At 36.4% G+C, this 20,172-nt stretch overlaps 1 protein-coding gene across 3 annotated transcripts; it reads right to left on the bottom strand.

Moving 5' to 3' along the window:
- Positions 1-945: 945 nt before the first annotated feature.
- LOC123657546 lies at positions 946-19,115 on the bottom strand. Of its 3 annotated transcripts, XM_045593070.1 has the most exons (14): positions 19,104-19,115; positions 16,588-16,711; positions 15,917-16,063; positions 14,835-15,007; positions 14,382-14,576; positions 13,466-13,681; positions 12,967-13,147; positions 11,670-11,871; positions 8,938-9,082; positions 8,441-8,566; positions 4,287-4,435; positions 3,759-3,996; positions 1,314-1,460; positions 946-1,082 (listed from the first exon to the last, which is right to left on the bottom strand). In XM_045593070.1, the coding sequence occupies exons 1-14, from the start codon at positions 19,113-19,115 to the stop codon at positions 1,014-1,016; spliced, it is 2,124 nt and encodes a 707-aa protein (XP_045449026.1). In that variant the 3' UTR covers positions 946-1,013. The 3 variants fall into 3 exon arrangements, 1 of the variants encoding a protein (XP_045449026.1); XR_006743723.1 differs by lacking the exons at positions 946-1,082; positions 3,759-3,996; positions 4,287-4,435; ... (8 more) ...; positions 16,588-16,711; positions 19,104-19,115 and adding an exon at positions 1,783-2,078 and having other exon boundaries at positions 1,369-1,460; XR_006743722.1 differs by lacking the exons at positions 946-1,082; positions 3,759-3,996; positions 4,287-4,435; ... (8 more) ...; positions 16,588-16,711; positions 19,104-19,115 and adding an exon at positions 1,720-2,078 and having other exon boundaries at positions 1,435-1,460.
- Between the last annotated feature and the right edge of the window lie 1,057 nt (positions 19,116-20,172).

The following is a 20,172-nucleotide window of genomic DNA, read 5'->3' as shown; positions in this document are numbered from 1 at the left end:
AGCGCCACATCGCCGCCGCCGCGCCGGGGACGCGACTTTCCATTCCACATAATTAATTTAAGAAATCTTTTTAAGAAATTTTTAAGGATAAAAAAGTACGTTGTCTTATGTGACATGACCGCATACCGTATCCCGGAGCGATCGTTTCATTAAAATAATATAATATAGTATGGATTTATAGATTAACTTGAGTATTATTGCAGATTAGATTCAATTTTGACATTAATACTATCGAAATCTTACCTTTTGAACTGATTCCTAGAGTAATAATTATACAGAGCTTAAAGTATAGAGACGCGGTCCGACGGCGCGCCGGGCCGCGTGTGAGTGCGTGCGTGTATGTGTGCGTTATGTGAGCGGCCGCCCTCCACTCCGCGATGATTGTTCTGGATCTCATGCAGAAAATGTTGTAGATTTGTAATTTTTAATTGGTAATCGAATGGAAAATCAGAATCATGTATTTTATACAAACTAATTTCTTCCTTATGTAGGAATGAAATTAGCGTAAGTGATCGGACATGAACAAACTTCTGGAGATGTACAAGTTGTATGTCGAAATAAACAAATATGTAAATAAAATATCGACTTTTTGTCTATCTTATAACTTAAAATTTGAAACTACAATAAATAGTTTCAATAAAGTACTGAACTTTTTCTACAATTATTGTCATTTCTGTGTCGTTCTTCCGAATAAAAATAGATTTAATATTTTGTAATGATAACTGTACACTAAAATTGTTTTGTTCAGTGATTGTTTAGGAGAATAATATAAATTGTACTGTTGTAGGTGTTTGTATGACTTAACAAAATTTCATAGCTCGTAGTTAGTAATATGCCTAAGTTAACATGGATCATCAAATAAGAATAAATATGGTAACTCTTGTGTAATCTCTTGTCTTCTAAATTTATACCGACGACCACATTTTTGTGAATAAAAAACTTAACATTCATCTATGATTTTGTAATACATATTCAGGTTCAACATCAATCTACAAAATATTTTATTAGAAGTTTCAGCATGGTTGTGCACTGGATGTGGCGTGCAGTATATCAAGCGCGTTGCAAAGGGCCCTGTAGTTTACCTGTCAGCAAGAAATTACTTTATATACATAGCAGTGCAAAATGATCAAAATTATCTATCAATTGAAAAGTAGTTTAATCACAACCCAAGGATTCTTTCGTACCATGTTCGATAATAAGTTTTAGATTCTGGGCTGTGAGACTAAATAATTTAGTGCAATTATTGTGCATAATACTAGTGATTCTAAAAATGGTGCCTATATATGGAAGGATATGGCTCGAAAAAAATGTACCTCATCCCTACATCCTCTTCGGTAGCCGAAACACTTGTATATGACGTCTCTCTCTCGTGCAGAGACTAGCTCCAGCAGGCCGCGCCTCGCCAGCGCGCGCTCCAGCGACGAACGCGGCAGCGAGCCGCAGCGCTGCGGGTCTGCGTCCTGACAGCGATGATTTATTCGTTACACAACGTTATCCTATATACATTAAATCAATACAACCATTGCCCTAAAGACATGTATATAATATAGTACACAGTGTAAATAAGAGTTTTTTCGGGAGCCGCAATTAAATACGGATATTTCTTAAGTTAGGATTTTTTTTACAGAAATTATTAAGGTAGTATATTGAAAACGTAAGTACAAAATATGTATACATACATATTGAATTGAATTAATAAAAATGAAATTATTATTTTACATATGTATGTAGGTACTCTTGATTAATATTCTTTAAAATTGGGGAACGTAGGTAGGTAATTACCAATTAAAAAGTATTGACTGATTGGTCAGTATATAATTCTTTCACATCCTGGTTAGTCAATATTGATCAATCTTATATAATTTGTCGATTTCACAAATTTTCCCTTCTGAGTATTGAAATATATACCTAGATACCTACGGAACTATAATATATTTTTTCAAATATAATAAAATTGGAAAGGAACGTATGTACATTATGTAGGTAAACGAGAGCTATAAATAATCCTATCATAGCCGCATGTTGCTCGCGAGCAGCAGGATGGCCACCCCTGCCATAGATAATCTGTTCTAGTAACGGTAACTACTATTAGTAGTTTTCTTGTTTGTAATTTTATTGTGGGTATTTATATATTATAGGATAAAATTGTCGGCGGACCATCTACCCACGTAAAATATATATATAAAAAAAACCGTTTGTGGTTCTAATATAATTTTAGCAATCAGTCTAAAAAAATATTTAATATATTTTTTTGGCTCTTGTCTATGTTGATAGCAACCATATAGCAACAAGTGAAAATGAGACGAGTAAATTGCTTATGATTTTTCTTCAGAGTGACAAATAAATATCGATTTGTCATATATTTGTCAACTGCGACATATGCACATAGCTAATACTTACAGGACATATTATGAAAACACCGATGGAAGAGGATAGTTTTGTGATGTCTAGACATAATTGAAGAAACCAAGATATACGTGAAATTATTAATACTTAAATATTTTAACAGCTGATGATCATGAAGTTACCCAATTTAGACAAGAATAAATCGTAAATTGTATCTGGCGATGCTATGACCAAAAGACGCGGGGAACAGAACCGAGTATTCTATGCAGCGCCCGGGTGAAATTTACCGTGAGCTCAATAACAATTACGCACCATTTCTGATTATTGGCTGGTCATTTTTAAATTGTGCCCTTGTATGCGGCTTTCGGCGCTCTAAAACCCGGGACCTTTGACGGGAAATTCAAGTCTTCTTATACTTGTTATACAGTAGATGCACTAAACTAGGTTTTTAACCGACTTCCAAAAAAGGAGGAGGTTCTCAATTCGACTGTATTTTTTTTTTTCCTATGTTACATCAGAACTTTTGACCGGGTGGACCGATTTCGACATTTTTTTTTAATTGAAAGGTGGTGTGTGCCAAATTGCCAATTGGTCCCATTTAAATTTATTTGAGATCTAACAACTACTTTTCGAGTTATATCTAATAATGCGTTTTTACTTGACGCTTTTTTCGTCGACCTACGTTGTATTATAGGTACCGCATAACTTTCTACTAGATGTACCGATTTTGATAATTCTTTTTTTGTTGGAAAGAAGATATCCCTAGTTTGGTACCATGATAAGGAAACCAGGATCTGATGATGGGATCCCAGAGAAATCGAGGGAAACTCTCGAAAATCCGCAATAACTTTTTACTGAGTATACCGATTTTGATAATTTTGATTTAATCGAAAGCTGATGTTTATCATGTGGTCACATATAAATTTTATCGAGATCTGATAACTACTTTTTGAGTAATCTTTGATAACGCGTAGTTACTTGACTATTTTTTCGTCGATCTACGTTGTATTACTCGTCGATGTAATTGAAGTCGGTTTTTTTTTTCGTTTGCGAGCAAACACAATTATTAAGAAGTAATAAACATTGAAAGCCCAAGCCCCCCAAGACCATTATTATTTTCTGATTGATTGGATACCTGCAAGTTGAGACCATCGATAGATAACAGCTGCTAAAGTAAAAATTGTACGTAAGAATATTTTCCTTAGAAAATATTTTAGCAATTCTTTATATGAGTAAAATTTGTACTTTATTGATGTCGTTGAATAACGAACTAATCCAGTCTTAAAATACTTAGTTCCCTAAACATCATAGTAAAAAGGCAGCTTATAACTATATTCCGAAAATATAAAGTTATAGACTAGGGCTTTTTTATGTTCTTACTCTATATGATTGTATGAGGCTCTATAATTTACCTTGAATACTTCAAGTATGTTAGAAAGCTGGTCGGGGAATTTAGCAAGCTTGGCGAGTGCGCCAGCGACAAGCGCCCGTTCTTCGTAGTCGAGGTGTGGAGAAGGCTGTGGAGGTGGTACGTGCGGAACGGGCTGTAATAGCGGCGCCCGCTCTAACCCGCCGACCGCTAGTGCCTCGCCTGCCGCCTCGCAGAACTTTTCGTATTCCACGTAACTCCGCCGACCTGGCGCGCTGAACCTGTACGTTAAGTGACTCATGCTAATTTTGTATAAGTAGTTGACTGAGTAGGCTTTTAGCAAGACATAAAACTTACGACACAAAAAAACCAATGATATTAATTTATACTTTTTCTTATACAAGTAAGTCGGTAAAGAAGCGTACGGGTACGGGGTGGTAAGCGATTACAGTAGTTTCTAGATGCAATACCAGAAGCATCGCTAGTGCGGTGCCGAACCTTTCGATCACACTGAAAAGAAATTAAAAATCCTAATTTTATGGTGTACAAATTGTCATTTACTAGTACTTACACCTCCATGAGCGTGTCCATTTCGTTAGGCGTGAGTGCGAGGCCAGCGGCGGCCAGGCCGCGATAAAAATCAGGGCGTGTCACCACGAGCTCACGGCGCGTGTCGAACTGGCGCAAGAATTCGCGCGGACGCACGCCCTCGCGTACTATCTGCCGAAGAACGATAACAATTGTGTAAAGAAGCAAAAGCGATGTGTAAACTGATTGTAAGAATCTTTAGTGTCAATCAAAATCAAAAATAGCTTTATTCAAATAGGCTCCAAGAGCACTTTCGAATCGTCATTTTACAAATTAAAACTTTAAAAATAAATTATTATTTTTGTAAAAGTGAAGCTACCACCGATTCGGTATGTAGATTCTGCAGAGAAGAATCGGCAAGAAACTCCGCAGTTACTCTTTTGTAAATAATATATAAACTGTGTTTTAGTACAAAATAATTGTGTTTGCTCGCAAACGAAAAAAAAACCGAATTCAATTACATCGACGAGTAATACAACGTAGATCGACGAAAAAATAGTCAAGTAACAACGCATTATCAAAGATTACTCAAAAAGTAGTTATCAGATCTCGATGAAATTTAAATGTGACCACATGATAAGCTTCGGCTTTCGATTAAATTAAAAATCATTAAAATCGGTACACCTAATAAAAAGTTATTGCGGATTTTCAAGAAGTTCCCTCGATTTCTCTGGGATCCCATCATCAGATCCTGGTTTTCCTATCATGGTACTAAACTAGGGATATCTTCTTTCCAACAAAAAAAGAATTATCAAAATCGGTAGGGGAGAAGTGGCATGAAGGAGCCAGGTTTTGAAAGAGCCACTTCTATTATTTCGGTAATTTAGGAGTGGATTTGCTTGGTGATTTTATTTTTAAGTGGCAGCACTGATTCCCTGTCACCTACAAACATTTGAAAGTTCACCGGTATCAACGGACGCCGGTGCCTCGAGTTAAAGTTTTTGACACTAAAAAGTAAGTATTTTACTTCATTTAAGTTGTTTTTTGATATTTTATTGTAAATAAATATAGGTAAATGGATTGTAGACTGAGTTTGTGGATATATTTAGCTTTACAGCTGCGTAATAACTGTGTCGTTAAAGTTTTGATATTGTTATTATTTTGAAGGTTATAGTTTTTTAAAGAATAAGTTTTGAAAGAGCCGGGTGAATGGGCCATAAAAGAGCTGGCTCTTTCGTAACCGGCTCGTTCATAACCCTGCATTTGCCATGACAAAACACAACACGCAATAACAGAAAAATGTCGTCTGCCATCGTAAATGACACAGCCAAAAAGAAAAAAATAGAAAAGAAAGAGGATAATGCAAAAAAAAAACAAAAAATATTAAGAAACTGACTACAAAACAGTCCATAAAAACCCTTAATACAACATCAAATCAAGAAAATTCCGTACTGCAAGATGAGTCTGATTTGTCTGACTCTATCGTATTGGCTGAAGTAAAAAAATATGTTGTTCGAAGAAAACCAACCTCCAAAGCAAAGAAAAATAGTGATGATTGTGTAGTTTGTCACCAAACATATGAAAATAGTGATCAAGATTGGTTTAAGTGCAAAATTTTTTCTGGTTGGGCTCATGAATCCTGTGGTATTAAGGAGAAATTTAATTTCTTTTGCAAGACGTTTCTAATTTTAAGAAAATGATATTATATTCTTAAGTTCCTAAAAAGTCTGAATCTTAAAGTTAAGCAAATTCATAGTTAAGATTTTAAAGATTAAAGTGAGCAATATTTTTTTTTGAAGTTCTTAAAGATTTAACGATGTTGTTTTTGATAGAAGATATTAATTTTTTGTTTGTTACATTTTTGAGATTGTTATTAATGAAAAATAATTCGCCTCTAATATATTAAGATTATATATATTATAATAGGTATGACTGAATAATATGTTAGGATTAATGACTTAAAATGAGTGATAGAATAATTTTTTTTTAAAAAGTCATTACTTTATAATAAAAAGGATTTGTTAGAAATGTTGTTTTGTTTTTTTTTTTTATAGAACAATAATTATTATTTTGCAAAATTTTAACAATTTCCCTTTATAATACTGACTGGCTTATTCATAACTTTTGGTGGCTCTTTCAATACCGAAAAGTTATGAAACAGCCAAAAGACACATTTTTTTAAAATGGATACATCACTGATTTTTTTAATGTTTTTAAGGTTTTTTCGCATGATATGACATACTTGAATAAATAAATAATAGTTTTACCACAAAAAAATATTATTTCTTTCGTTAAAAGTATATTTTTTTGCTCCGTTTAGTAAACTGGCTCTTTCATGCCACTTCTCCCCTACACCTAGTAAAAAGTTATTGCGGATTTTCAAGAGCTTCCCTCGATTTCTCTAGGATCCCATCATCAGATCCTGGTTTCCTTATCATGATACTAAACTTGGGATATCTCCTTTCCAACAAAAAAAGAATTATTAAAATCCATACATCCAGTAGAAAGTTATGCGGTATAATACAACGTAGGTCGACGAAAAAAGCGTCAAGTAAAAACGCATTATTAGATATAACTTGAAAAGTAGTTGTTAGATCTCAAATAAATTTAAATGGGACCAATTGGCACACACCACCTTACGATTAAAAGAAAACTTGTCGAAATCGCTCCACCGAGTCAAAAGTTCTGATGTAACATACATAAAAAAAAAAAAAAAATACAGTCGAATTGAGAACCTCCTCCTTTTTTGGAAGTCGGTTAATTAGAAACATGTTGCATGAAATACAGCGTCACTAAGTCCACACATCTTTATCAACTATGTAATCCTGCACCGAGTAATAAGCTTTATCTATTTTTTTTTTAATAAAAACTTTAAATTTATGTTGAGACAATTCCAAAATCGTTTATGGTATTTTATTATACATGCGAATACCATGACCCAGAAAAGAAACGTTTACTTTTCGCAGTCGGAAACTTGGAGTTACAATTTTGTTATTCCTTCTCGTGTTTACAATGCGATTATTACTATTTATTTCAAAACAATGAATATTTTGGTGGATATACATAATATTGTTATAAATATACTGCGAAAAGTGTAAAGAGCAAGATGCCAAAACTAGGAACATCAATTTCAATTATTACTTTAATTTAAATAAGTGTTTCGAACGGGGGGGGGGGGTCTGTAGGTGTTATAGATGACGCTTTACGTGAAAAAAAATTTTTAGCCCTTTTTAAATTTTTTCTTTGTCTTAATATACCTACGATGGCTACGATCTATTCAGGTAACGTACTTTTCCATTACCGTCCAATACTATTTTTCTTATCCCTAAAAACGTCTATAAAGTGAATAAAATAATTATTAATTCTATCTTACATACAACTAAAAAGTCGCACATGAAAACGAATTTTAGTTCTCGTATAATATTTTTCATTGTAAATCATAGCCGTGCTTACGAGCTCAAGAAAGGTATACGGAATGAGTCTATCAAAATAGCTCGTCTATTTAAACGAAGTCAAATTTAAAAATAGGCTAGGAATTTCAGAACACCTTCAGGACCCCAATTTGAAGGAATGTTGTTATGTAAGTCGACCTTCCTGTAGGTATAGTAAGTAGGTACTTATAGGTAATGTAATTTTATTTATTTATTTATTACCTTGCTGCATACGCTTCAGCCTGTAATTTCCTATTGCTGGGCATAGGCCTCTTTCCCCATGTAGGAAAAGGATCAGAGCTTCATCTACCACAATGCTCCAATGCGGGTTGGCGGATATATTCCCTACTATGAGTAACGATCGCTATCAGGTGTATATGATAACAAACGGGACCGACGGCTTAACGTGCTCTCCGTGGCACGGTGGGGAGACTCATAAGGACTGCACAAATACCCAGACCACGGCAAACATCTGTATGGCCATTTCAGATGTTTGTCACGACTGTGCGGGGATCAAATCCGCAACCGCCAATGCAACAACCACATGTCGTCCTTGTTGCATAGACATAGTAAAATAGATTCACATATAAAAACGTAGCAACACAAAAAAATGAATAAAAAAATAATAATAAAAATAAACAAATATAATATATTTTTTAATAAAATTAACAGTAATCTATTTCTTGCATTGATTACGCCAAGGAAGGTCGTTTTTAATAGATTTTCCTATACATTTCCAATCTTTTGATTATAAAAAATAACTTACTTTTCCTTTAATCTTAGCCAAGATCTGCACGATGTCAGTCTCGCGAGGGTCAGGTCCGCGCGCGGCGGCCACCCGCGTCGGTGCCGCGCGAGCTATCGTCGCACTTTCCACTGGTTTCTCATCCAACTGAAAAAAATGGAGAATTGTCTTGACTACGTGACTTGTGGACAACGTAATTAGCGAAGGCTTATAGACTGACTGTAGCAGATCTTTAACTACGTCATTTATCAAGTATAACCTAACCTAAGTATAACGAGAAACTGATTATACTTATTTGTATAGGCAATACAAATAAAGGACTATCTAAGTACGACTAATTACCTTTATTCGCTTCAAAATTAATACATCTAGATTTACATGTATTTTGAAAAACCTTTTTTCATTCTTTTTTATATACTTGATCAGCTTTTGGGTAATCTGGTAGTAAAAATAAAAATTGTTTCGAGCACGCTGCATAATGGAGCTAAAGTAGCTTCCAAATACGGATGCCTCTATACCTCGTCGAGCAGCGCGAAGTAGTTCAGTCCGCAGTCGTCGAGGTGGCGCCGCTCGAGCGCGCGCAGCTGCGGCGGCGCCAGCAGCACGCCGGCGCGCGCCAGCACGCGGCGCAGCTGGGCGCGCGACACGTGCCCGCTGCTGCGTCTGGCCATGGGCTAGCACTGTACTACTCGAGCCACTGAACAACATTGTATATGCCTCTGCAAGGCGATAGATGGTGATGGTTGTGATTTGAAAATATTTAGCTATACTTAGCTAGTTGATATATAAGGTTAGCTAGTTGACATAAAGGGAACAATCTATCAGAAACTAACAAAAAAACTAAATTATTATTATTATTTTTTTTTATACAACTATGTCGGCAGATAAGCGTACGGCTCACCTGATAGTAATTATAGACGTCTGCAACACCAGAAGCATCGCAAAGCGCGTTGCCGACCCTATCCCCAATTCCTCCCAGGAATTCTGGTTACCTGGTTATCTTACTCATCAACAGGAACACAGCACTGCTTGAAAACAGTATTATTTACCTGTGATTTTCCGTAAAGGTCGAGGTGCTACTACCTTTAGTCGGGCTGCTCCATATTCTAAGCAGGAAATTTCCTGCTGTACCCTGCCTCATTTCTCAATTTTTTTTGAAAGAAATGTCAAACTCATAAGGCAGAACAGTTATTTGAAGCGTTAAATTAGTTGAGTACAATATATGAATAATGTAATAAACTTACATATGAATGGATTCCTAAGAACTAATCCACACAAACACCTTAGGTTTGTAGTACTATGTTAGTTTACTTTTTGAATCCTTAGTTTGCAAATATTTTAATTATTATGGATTGTCTTTAATCTTTTATTTTTTGTTAACAAAGAATATTTAAAATAAGCTTTCTCAGTATAACGTATCTTTGGTGCTGTCAAGTATGACTAACGAAATTAAATTTTTTTAGTTCATCGAACTGGAAAACATCAGTACAAAGTCGAAGTCTAGGATATTTTATTTGTAAACTATCCAGTCTGTAAAACCTCTACAATAAGTAACTAAAAAATAAAACTCTAAAACTCTCTACAACTGTCCTTCTAGCCGATGGTATATATTTTAGAACTTCGCTGTTCTGCCTTCTAATCTATACTAATATTATAAAGCTGAAGAGTTTGTTTGTTTGTTTGTTTGAACGCGTTAATCTCAGGAACTACTGGTCCGATTTGAAAAATTATTTTTGTGATAGATAGTTCATTTATTGAGGAAGGTTATAGGCTATATATCATCACGCTGAGACCAAAAGGAGCGGAGCACCAATGAAGAATGTTTCAAAATCGGGGGTTCTTTTTTCCTTTTGAGAGCTTCCGCTGCGTGCGCTGTGAAAACAGTTAAAGTTTCGCAAAAATAGTATAAATTTAAAAGGTCTCAAAAAAAGTCCGCGACAGCATATTCTATATCATATATCTATCTTTTAAGGTTGGCTCACTATAACCTTTTTTATGCTAACCAAGTTTGTTCTAAAATGATGCATTATTTGTGAAGATGTTTTTATAAACATGATATTAATCCTTATTTAAATAAATCCTTATTCATCACAATTATTTAATTTAAAACATAATAGCCTTTTACATAATTCGATTTAAATGAGTATCTCAGGAGATATCGCAGTTTTAAAATAACATCGCAGCAAAATAATGATCAAGTATTGCGCGCGCCTCTGTTCCACGCGGACGAAGTCGCGCGCAGAAGCTATATCTAATAAAAAAATTAGACACAGGTGTTTGGAATTACTTAAAGAATACAGGTTTTTACTAGCTCCAGTATACGAACAAATTTCTTGGGCACGCGTGGTGCCTGTATTTCCTGGTCATTAGATGGTAATTCAAACTTGACGTTCTAGCTTTACATGAAAAATTGTGTGCACCGTCAAACCCTTTGATTTGTCAAGTCGCAAAGCCAGATATTGTCTATTTCGAAATGTCGAACTGTATTTAGGACCAAATCCTATTTATTGCACATGTCTTGAAATGCACGTTTTGCATGCTACCTACACTGCGACACATTCTTTGATGATCCGTTCTTTTCATTTTCGTAGTTACTATTATTATTATAATCATCATTTCACGTACCGTACCGCAGTCTCTAATTTTTGTCTGTCTGTCTGTCTTTCTGTTGACTTATCTTCGTAGCGGCTGAACCGATTTTTATGGGATAGTCATTAGAAGACAAAAAAGGTTGGGGGCAAAATATAGGCTCCATTTATCCCGAAATTTCCGCTTTCCGGTTTTACGCGGGAAAAACCATGTTTACCGTGTCCGAGTACCTAACGCCCAGATGGATATGAAATACCCAAACATTTTTTTTATTAAATAAGACAATTCTTTGCGATCAAATTCTTTTTATTTAGATAAGTGTGTTGAATTTTTATGGGACAATCATTAGAAGATATAGAGATATAGTGATGAAGGCTATAGGCAACTACTTTCCTCAAATTAACGCGGGTGAAACCGCGGAGCACAGCTAGTACTCTCTATAAACTGACTTTTGCACCCAACTCTATTAATAGAGGTAAGAGCGCATTCGGTGCACATCAAGACATCTCCAACGAAATTATCGCATTTGGTCTTTGGTAGTCTAGTCTACTGGCTACACTATTATTATTAACAACGTGCATGTATAAACAACATGACATGGTGCACACAGCGTCGTCGGTACTTAGGTGTTTATGTACGGTATCATGCTACCGGTACTTACTCATCGTGATCTCCGAACATAGGCCGCAGGTCGATAGCTCGTTCTTTACACGCAGCACGCAACCTCAGCAGAGCCGCCTCCGCTGGTGCTATGTCACTGTCAAGCTGTTCAGGGGCGCCGGGTGCAGGTAGATCCGCCAGGGCAGCGGCGGCCGCGCCCACTGACACCTCGGGGTGTTTCTCCAATTCTTTTATAGCGAACACTGGAATGTTTCATGTTTTATAATCAGTCTGTATTAGTTACACTTATGTGTAAATCTCCTGTCAATAAAGGGAAAGGGTTGGAATTTAATCCAGGACGCTATTCTTCTATGGGTGGATAGATAACTAATTTCCATTTTATGAAAAAAGTGTAGTATCCGTAAGAGGACGGTGATATCCACAAGGACATACATTAAGACCAGAAAAAATATTTGAATCGAACTTGAGTAAAAATCGAACGAGACCTCGCCTCTTACTGTGACGTGCGAGTGTAGTGGACACTAGAATAGTTTGCGATGCTTGTGGTGATGAGTGCGTCTCTTGCTACACAAAAAGTTATACAATATATTATATTGCTAATAAACGTTTGGCTGTACTGCTCCGTAATAAATCTAGACCTCACAAACGACATTGTTATGTTATTGTGATGCAAATATGTCACATAGTTGCTATGACTACGGCTAGCCTTATTGTGACAAAATTTGCCAACAGAAGTGTTTTTTCTTGTATCGCATATTCTTACTGTCCTAACTTGTTGATTCTAACTAAAACAAAGGACTATAATTATTATATTGCCAAAAATGAAATACACGTGTTTTTCGTCAATTGCGGTTCCAAAGCGTCAGATGATAGTGTCGTCGCATGAGGTTCTTGAGACGAGAGACTCCCTACGTCTTAAACGGTGACGGAGATAACATTATTTTAATTGAGGAACTTCGTAACAATATCAATTTGGCATAATAACCTTCCTAAGCTGTGTCGCTACGGCATTAAGAAATATAGCCACCCCCTCTCTGCCCGTGGGTGTCGCAAGAGGCGACTAAGGGATAACATAGTTCCACTACCACCTTGGAACTAAAAAAGCCGACCGATGGCGGGACAACCATCCAACTGCTGGCTTTGAAATACACAGGTCGAAGACGGGCAGCAGCGTCTTAGGTACGACAAAACCAGCCCTGCTGTCACCAACGCGCCTGCCCAGCGTGGTGACTATGTGCAACATACATGAGTTCACACTTTTTGGCGCGAACTTGTGGAGGTCTATGACCAGCAGTGGACTGCAAAAGGCTGAAATGATGAATGATGATGATAATAACCTTGATCGCAGTCGTCCTCAAAGGTTCGCCAACAGACGCGTTCTCCGTCATTGTGGTCAACATAGTGGCGCGTCACACAACGCGCCTCAGCGTCCGATAGCACGGCGCCCAGACCCATGGCGTCTAGTGCACGCCGGAACTGCTGTGGCGCGATGCGACCACTGTTCAGAGGGTCGTAGTCCTACAGTGAGTGGCGAAATCTTTTCAATTTGTAGATTATATATAATACGACTTGTAATAGTACGTTCCATTTAAAATAAAATATCAAGAAAATTACAATTCAATTAGCTTGTTGATAAATCTTATTTAAGAATGTAATTACTTTAAGTGTTTAAAAAACCAACAGTATTTTAAGTATATGCTCGTAATCTTATTACAGTTTTAGATCCACTAAATTATGTACCATTTCGTATTTAAAATAAAAAACTACTACTACGTAAGTAATTAATTTAAGCTTATATAGCTTACTAGCTGTATACGTGACAAATGAAAAACCTACCCTAAAAAACTCAGATACTCTTATCCGCCGCTGCATCACAAACTGCTGCACACGCATCATCAGTTCGAGGAGATGACGAGACGGTTTGGGTGTATCAAGCGCGGGGTGGAACACTTCCGACGCCCCCAGCGCGCTCGGAGACAGGCCGGCCTCGATCTCAGGGCGGGAGAGCTTCGGTAGCGTTGTGTCGATTACTGCTTTTGGATGGTTGTATGCCTATCGATTAGTACAACTGTCTTTTAGTTCATGTCATCAACAATACAACGGTCCTTCCTTCCTTTTGATTATAAAATGAAATATATGAGTATAGAAATATGTATATTTATTAATATGTATATGTTTTATTTTATGTATCATAATAAACTCGTTCACCTATGTATGTGTCAATCAAAAAAAGTAATCAACTCAATAATTCAAGAACTAACGTACGTTACAATATTGTCGTTTAGGTACTTTATTTGTCTTGTTATTTATCATTCAATACATACCTACCTACATATTGTGTACATTAATAGACAATTCATTACGCTTCAGCCTGTAATATCCCACTGTTGGACATAGGCCTCTTTCCCCATGTAGGAGAAGGATCAGAGCTTAATCCACTACGCTGCTCCAATGCGGGTTGGCGGAGATATTCCCTACTATGAGTAACGATCGGTATCAGGTGTACATGATAACAACCGGGACCGACGGCTTAACGTGCTCTCCGAGGCACGGTGGGGAGACCCACAAGGACTGCACAAACATCCAGACCATGGCAAACACCTGTATGGCCAATACAAATGTTTGTCATGTGCGGGGATCGAACCCGCAACCGCCAGCGCAACCGGCACAATCTATAGCTGTGACCGTTGCGCCAACGCGGCGTCAAGACAATTCATTACAAAGTGTAAATGTAAATCTTTGGCAATTCTACCGGCCCAAGTCCCTGAATGCCTTCCTTTTTGACAGCTTCAAGTGCTTTCAAGAACTCGACGTAGTCGATGGTGTACGAGTCTTTGATAAAGCGCCGCACTAGTAGGTTGAAGTCTTCGGGGCTGACGATGATGCCGATGAAGTCCAGGATACGAGCGAAGTGTGCAAACGTTATTCGCCCATCGTTCTTTGCCACCTGCGTTATTAAGTATTTATTTTTAACTGAATTAAAAAGAGGAGGATGTTTTTAATTCAACTGTAATTTTTTCGTGCGCTTTTTTATACCTTTTTACTAGGTTTCACGAATTTGACGATTCTTTTTTTATTCAAAAATCGTTGCTTGTCGTGTGGTGTTATTTAAAATAAAGCTTCTTTATTAGAACTTAATAAAGATAAACAATTTCACCACCTACTACCAAAGCTAGTGTCATATCAATATAGTACAGCCACCCACTAGCTCGTAGTCCTGGAAGTAAGGCCTGAGAGGAATGTCACGCTGTGCAATAGTGGCGAGCAGACAGCAAAGGCGGCGCATCTGCCACTGGTCCAGCTTGTGGCATTCGGGCTCCGGAGGCGGTGGACACGCCTCTAGTAGACAGTCTGATGAAGTTTTCTCGCGTCCTGGATCTATATAAAATATATTATATATTAAACTATTAGGTAATACTTATCATTCTTTTATTCCCACTAAAGCTAACTTGTAGAACAAAATATGTACGATTTTATTTTTGTGTTACCCTCACATTAGGAATTCTAAATATTTTTGAATATCATATCAAAAATTGACCGCTCCAGCGGGATTCGAACCCGCGTCTCCGACTGACCGTGTCGGAGACGCGAGTTCGAATCCCGCTGGAGCGGTCAATTTTTGATATGATATTCAAAAATATTTGTAGAACAAAAGTCTTATATTTTAATAAATAAATTAATTAATGTATCTATATATAAAAATATATCTCTTAAATGTTTCCACCAAATTAAATAATAATTCTTTTTTTGTTGTGCTCATTATTGTCATAACAAGGTTTGTATAAAATAAAATAATAAAAGAAACGATAGATTCAAGAAAAAAAAATACGGCGGTACGAAGTTGGCCGTGTCGGCTATTTCAGAATTAATAAATAAATAAATATCTTATAACACACACAAACACACACGCCCACACACGCTCGTCTGTTCCTATGGTAACCAACCTAATGCTTGTGTTATAGACAACAACCGACTGTTATAGCAAAATTTTTTTTGATAAATATACATCGAAATAAATTTGACATGACAATTTTTGTATTTTTACCCACATAATATGATAGTTTCTCATGTAAGTGACTGCGTGTTTTCAATAAGAAAATAAATATTATTTAAACCTAAATAATTCATACATAAATACAAATATTACATATAGACTCAAGCGGGAATCAAACCCGCACCCCGCGGAGCAGAAAGCAGGACCACTACAAACTGCGCCAACGGATTAGTCCAAAGTTTTAAATCAAAGAATAAATTAAATGCCTATGAATGATGATAAATGCATCTCACCTTCTCCGTGTATGAGCTGACACAGCTGGTGGTAGAGGATACGACCATCCTGTGCGCGGAAGTAGTCGGCGAGCTGTGCTATTTCTGCATCGGATAGGCCTATCGTCGCTCGCAGTGGACCGGCCAGCACCGACACGAACTTCGACTCTGATCAAACGAACTGATATCAGGGTGTATCGGTACTGGAGCCGTAGCTAAGCCAAACCAGGTACTCGAGTTTCTGACTAATATATCGAAGGACTTCTGTGCACTTTAAAAAAATCGAGACTATTAAATTTTAATATGGTACCCATTACGTTTTTTTTCTGCGTCGTTAGAAAATAAATAAATTTACAATAATACTTAGTAGCAGTTATAATTTTGTGTTTTTTTTTCATACATACAGTTGTTAGGTATATATACTTTATTGCATTTAAGAACAGAATATACAGAAAATTACATATATAGTTGATGGCATAATTGTTAATACATTAATAAAATTAAATTTCTCGTATATAACATAATCGCTCTGGTGGAGTAGTATAAAATTCCAAGAACAATAGTAATTGCGGGTTCGATTCTCCGACAGACGAGATATTTTATTTACCAATTTTTGTATCCTATGATTTAAATAAATGGGCTCCATAAGATTAAAGAGAGAGTATTGTTTAATTCGTAGGGAGAACAATTACCAGAGATGAGCGAGTTCCCTTCAGGGTCGAGCGGGCGGTACCACTGCCACAGGTCCAGGCCCACACGGAACACTGCCGCGCGGATCTTGTTACATGTCTTCCATACATCCGCCAGACGGATTATCTTAATTTACAAATACTTTTTTATATTCTTTTCTTTATGACTGCGTATACATTTTTAAAATAGTGATTGCAAGACCTAGTTTACGCGTAGTCTGTATAAAAATGGGATATAATTGTACAGAGCATATAATATGCCCTCAGCTATACATATGTGTGATATAAACAGTAATTGTAATATTTCTAAACACTAGCGGTATTTAGAGCTAGTATCTTTAGTGAGCACAGCGACGCAATTTATATTATGATTGTCATGAAACACTTTAGATTATGCAATAAATCTTGTTGATTATTGTACTAATTATAATAAATTAATTGTATGTTGATTATTACAATGTTTATTTAAGTTTTTTTTACAGTACAATTTACATGAGCACATTAATTATTCCAAATAATCTAATTATCGAGTGGCCTAAATACGTATCAAATAAAATATAATTCATTTACATCGACAAAGTAATACAACGTAAGTAGACGAAAAAAGTTAACAAACGCACTAGTCGTCACTACGATTTTCGAGTGTTCCCCTCGATTTCTCTGGGATACCATCGTAAGATCCTGGTTTCCTTATAATGGTACCACCCTTGGGATATCTCCTTTCCAACAACAAAAGAATTATCAAAATCAGTTCATAAACGACGACGTTATGTCCGATCAAACATAGAAAAAAAAAAATATATATATATATATACATATACACATATGTATATATATATATATATATATATATATATATACATATACACACATATATATATATACATATATACATATATACGGTCGGATTGAGTAACCTCATCCTTTTTTGAAGTCGGTTAAAAATCAAAATTTATTAATTCTGGTCATTGGCCGTATAAAATACCTACGAGTAACTGTTAGTAGTATTTTTATTACAAATACTATTCGTATCGCAATAATACATATCATGTCGGTGTATATGAAAGCATTTTTATTTTTTTTCGAAAACCAACAGCGTTACAATTCGTATATATATGACATTTAACATAATATTAACAATAATAAGGCCAGTAATAGGTTTTCCTATCTATACATCTTAGTACTGTTACAACAGGGCAGTATTAAGAGCCGATATTAAAATGACTTGAAAAACATAACAAAATTAAGTTAATAGGTTAGCCACATAAAGGATAGTAACATAAAAGATATATACATTTATAGGTAAATGTATGTGATTTAATTTTGCAAGTTACGAAAGTCTTTAGTAACTTATGAGAATAACTTTCAACGTCAGCGTGTCAACGCATTATACGCGTATTAAGTCGTAAGTACCTGGGTGACCGAGCTTAGCTCGGTATTTTTTGTAAATCGTGTTTTTTGAAAATTATATTTAAATACGAATTACATATTGATAAAATATGAATAATATATGAATATTATTGTCCGATTTTACCGACATAATAATAAAAAATATGAACTGATTATTTAAATAAAAAATCATGAGTGCAATTAGAAAAAAAAGGAAAAAATAATCCGATCGACAGGGGGATTTGAACCGTGATCTTATCAGTCGATCCCGACTGGCCGATTTCCCACATGAGCTATTACAACTTTATTGGAAATTGTGAAATTTACCTTCGTATTCTAACGATATTGTAGCCATTTTTTTTCATTGCCTAAATGCCATTTTTTTCATTGCATAAAACGACATATTCTAAAAATGAATCCTAGCTATATCGATTTATCGCCCCCGAAATTCGCTGCATACCAAATTTCATGAAAATCGTTGGAGCCGTTTCCGAGATTCAGATTATATATATATATATATTGCTCATTTAATATAAGTCGTAATAGGTGAAGATGTTTTTACAATTCATTAAATATTGGCTATCTTACTCATCATTACAGCCTATACAGTCCACTGCTGGACATAGGCCTCCACAAGTTTACGTCAAAAATAACGTGAACTCATGTGTTTTGCCCATAGTCACCACGCTGGGCAGGCGGGTTGGTGACCGCAGGGCTGGCTTTGTCGCACCAAAGACGCTGCTGCCCGTCTTCGGCCTGTGTATTTCAAAGCCAGCAGTTGGATGGTTATCCCGCCATCGGTCGGCTTCTTAAGTTCCAAGATGGTTGTGGAACCTTGTTATCCCTTAGTCGCCTCTTACGACACCCACGGGAAGAGAGGGGTTGGCTATATTCTTTAGTAACGTACACAGTACCTATCTTACTCATCCATATAAAAATTAAATATCATAGAAACGTTATACAGACACCGTCACCTTCAGTAGTTACAGCTGTACCGTGCTGAGTCACTCAAAATAATAAATGTAGCTATATCAGTCGGCTGTTACTTATAACACAAGCATTAAGTTCATATTAAGTTGTTAGCCATAGGAACAGACGACCGTGTGTTATGTTATAAGATATTTATTTACCGTGTCATGCATCTTGATATTCTTCTACAATATTTAAAAAATTTTGAGCGAAACAAATTCTAGAAATTAGCAATTGTACATTCAGCGAAATATAAAAAAAAAATGTTTATGTAATAATTTTTAGCAAATGTATCCAGATTTTAAATTTATCGTATAATTTTTTCAATCAAAATATGACAGTTAAAAATAAAAATGACTTTAGTTTGCCATTATTTGTGTGATATAAAGTTTTACTGGCATATCGTTAAATAGTTTTTAATCTTTATTTACTTATTTAATACATATATGCTTTTAAGTTGAATCCAACAGCTATAAATACAACATTCATAATTGCATAGGTATATTTTTCAACCATTTCAAATGTTAAAATTCCCGACCTTTGACCTTAAAATGTTATAAACCCATGATCCCTGATACTATTTTCGTCCGAGAAGACAGAGCGACCGCTAGGTATTCGTCGATCAATTTATCAATGGATACGCGAGATGGTACCACTCAGTTACACTTCCAACACCCAAATCCTCCGCACCAACCGCTACCACATTCCTGCGTAACGTACATGCATTATAGCGCTCGAAAGCTTCAAGGTGCTTAAAGTTCAAAGGCGGAGATGGAAAGCGTACAACGCGTGGGTGTTTTGAGCTTGTAAAGCAGGCGAGTGGGAGGTTGGGGCATGCGCGGCGGCGCGGGCCGCCGACCAATGACGTCAGGGGATCGATCGGAAGCACAGCGAGGCGCACCTCAGCCGCCAGCGAGCTCCTCGCGACCTGTCACATCTGGCACGTGAGCTAGGATGTCGACACGGCGGTTTATGTAACGCGGCACAGGACATCGTTTTTCATGTCTGAAGCAGGGGGACACGCGCGCTCATGTGCGGATTAAGCTTTAGGACCAGAAACAGCCCTTCGCAGAAGACCTCCCTTCGATGGGGCGACAGCTGCACCAGGCCTAACGTTTGCGCCCCGTCAGGGACGTCCACATAAGCTATTCTGATACGCGAGTGACATAACGATAGTGTATTTAGATTATATATTTTATGATGGATTATTATTATACTCTTTGTCTCGCA

Source organism: Melitaea cinxia, chromosome 11 (assembly GCF_905220565.1).
Source record: "Melitaea cinxia chromosome 11, ilMelCinx1.1, whole genome shotgun sequence".
Taxonomy (NCBI): Eukaryota; Metazoa; Arthropoda; class Insecta; order Lepidoptera; family Nymphalidae; genus Melitaea; species Melitaea cinxia.
This window is presented reverse-complemented; position numbering and strand designations above follow the sequence as displayed.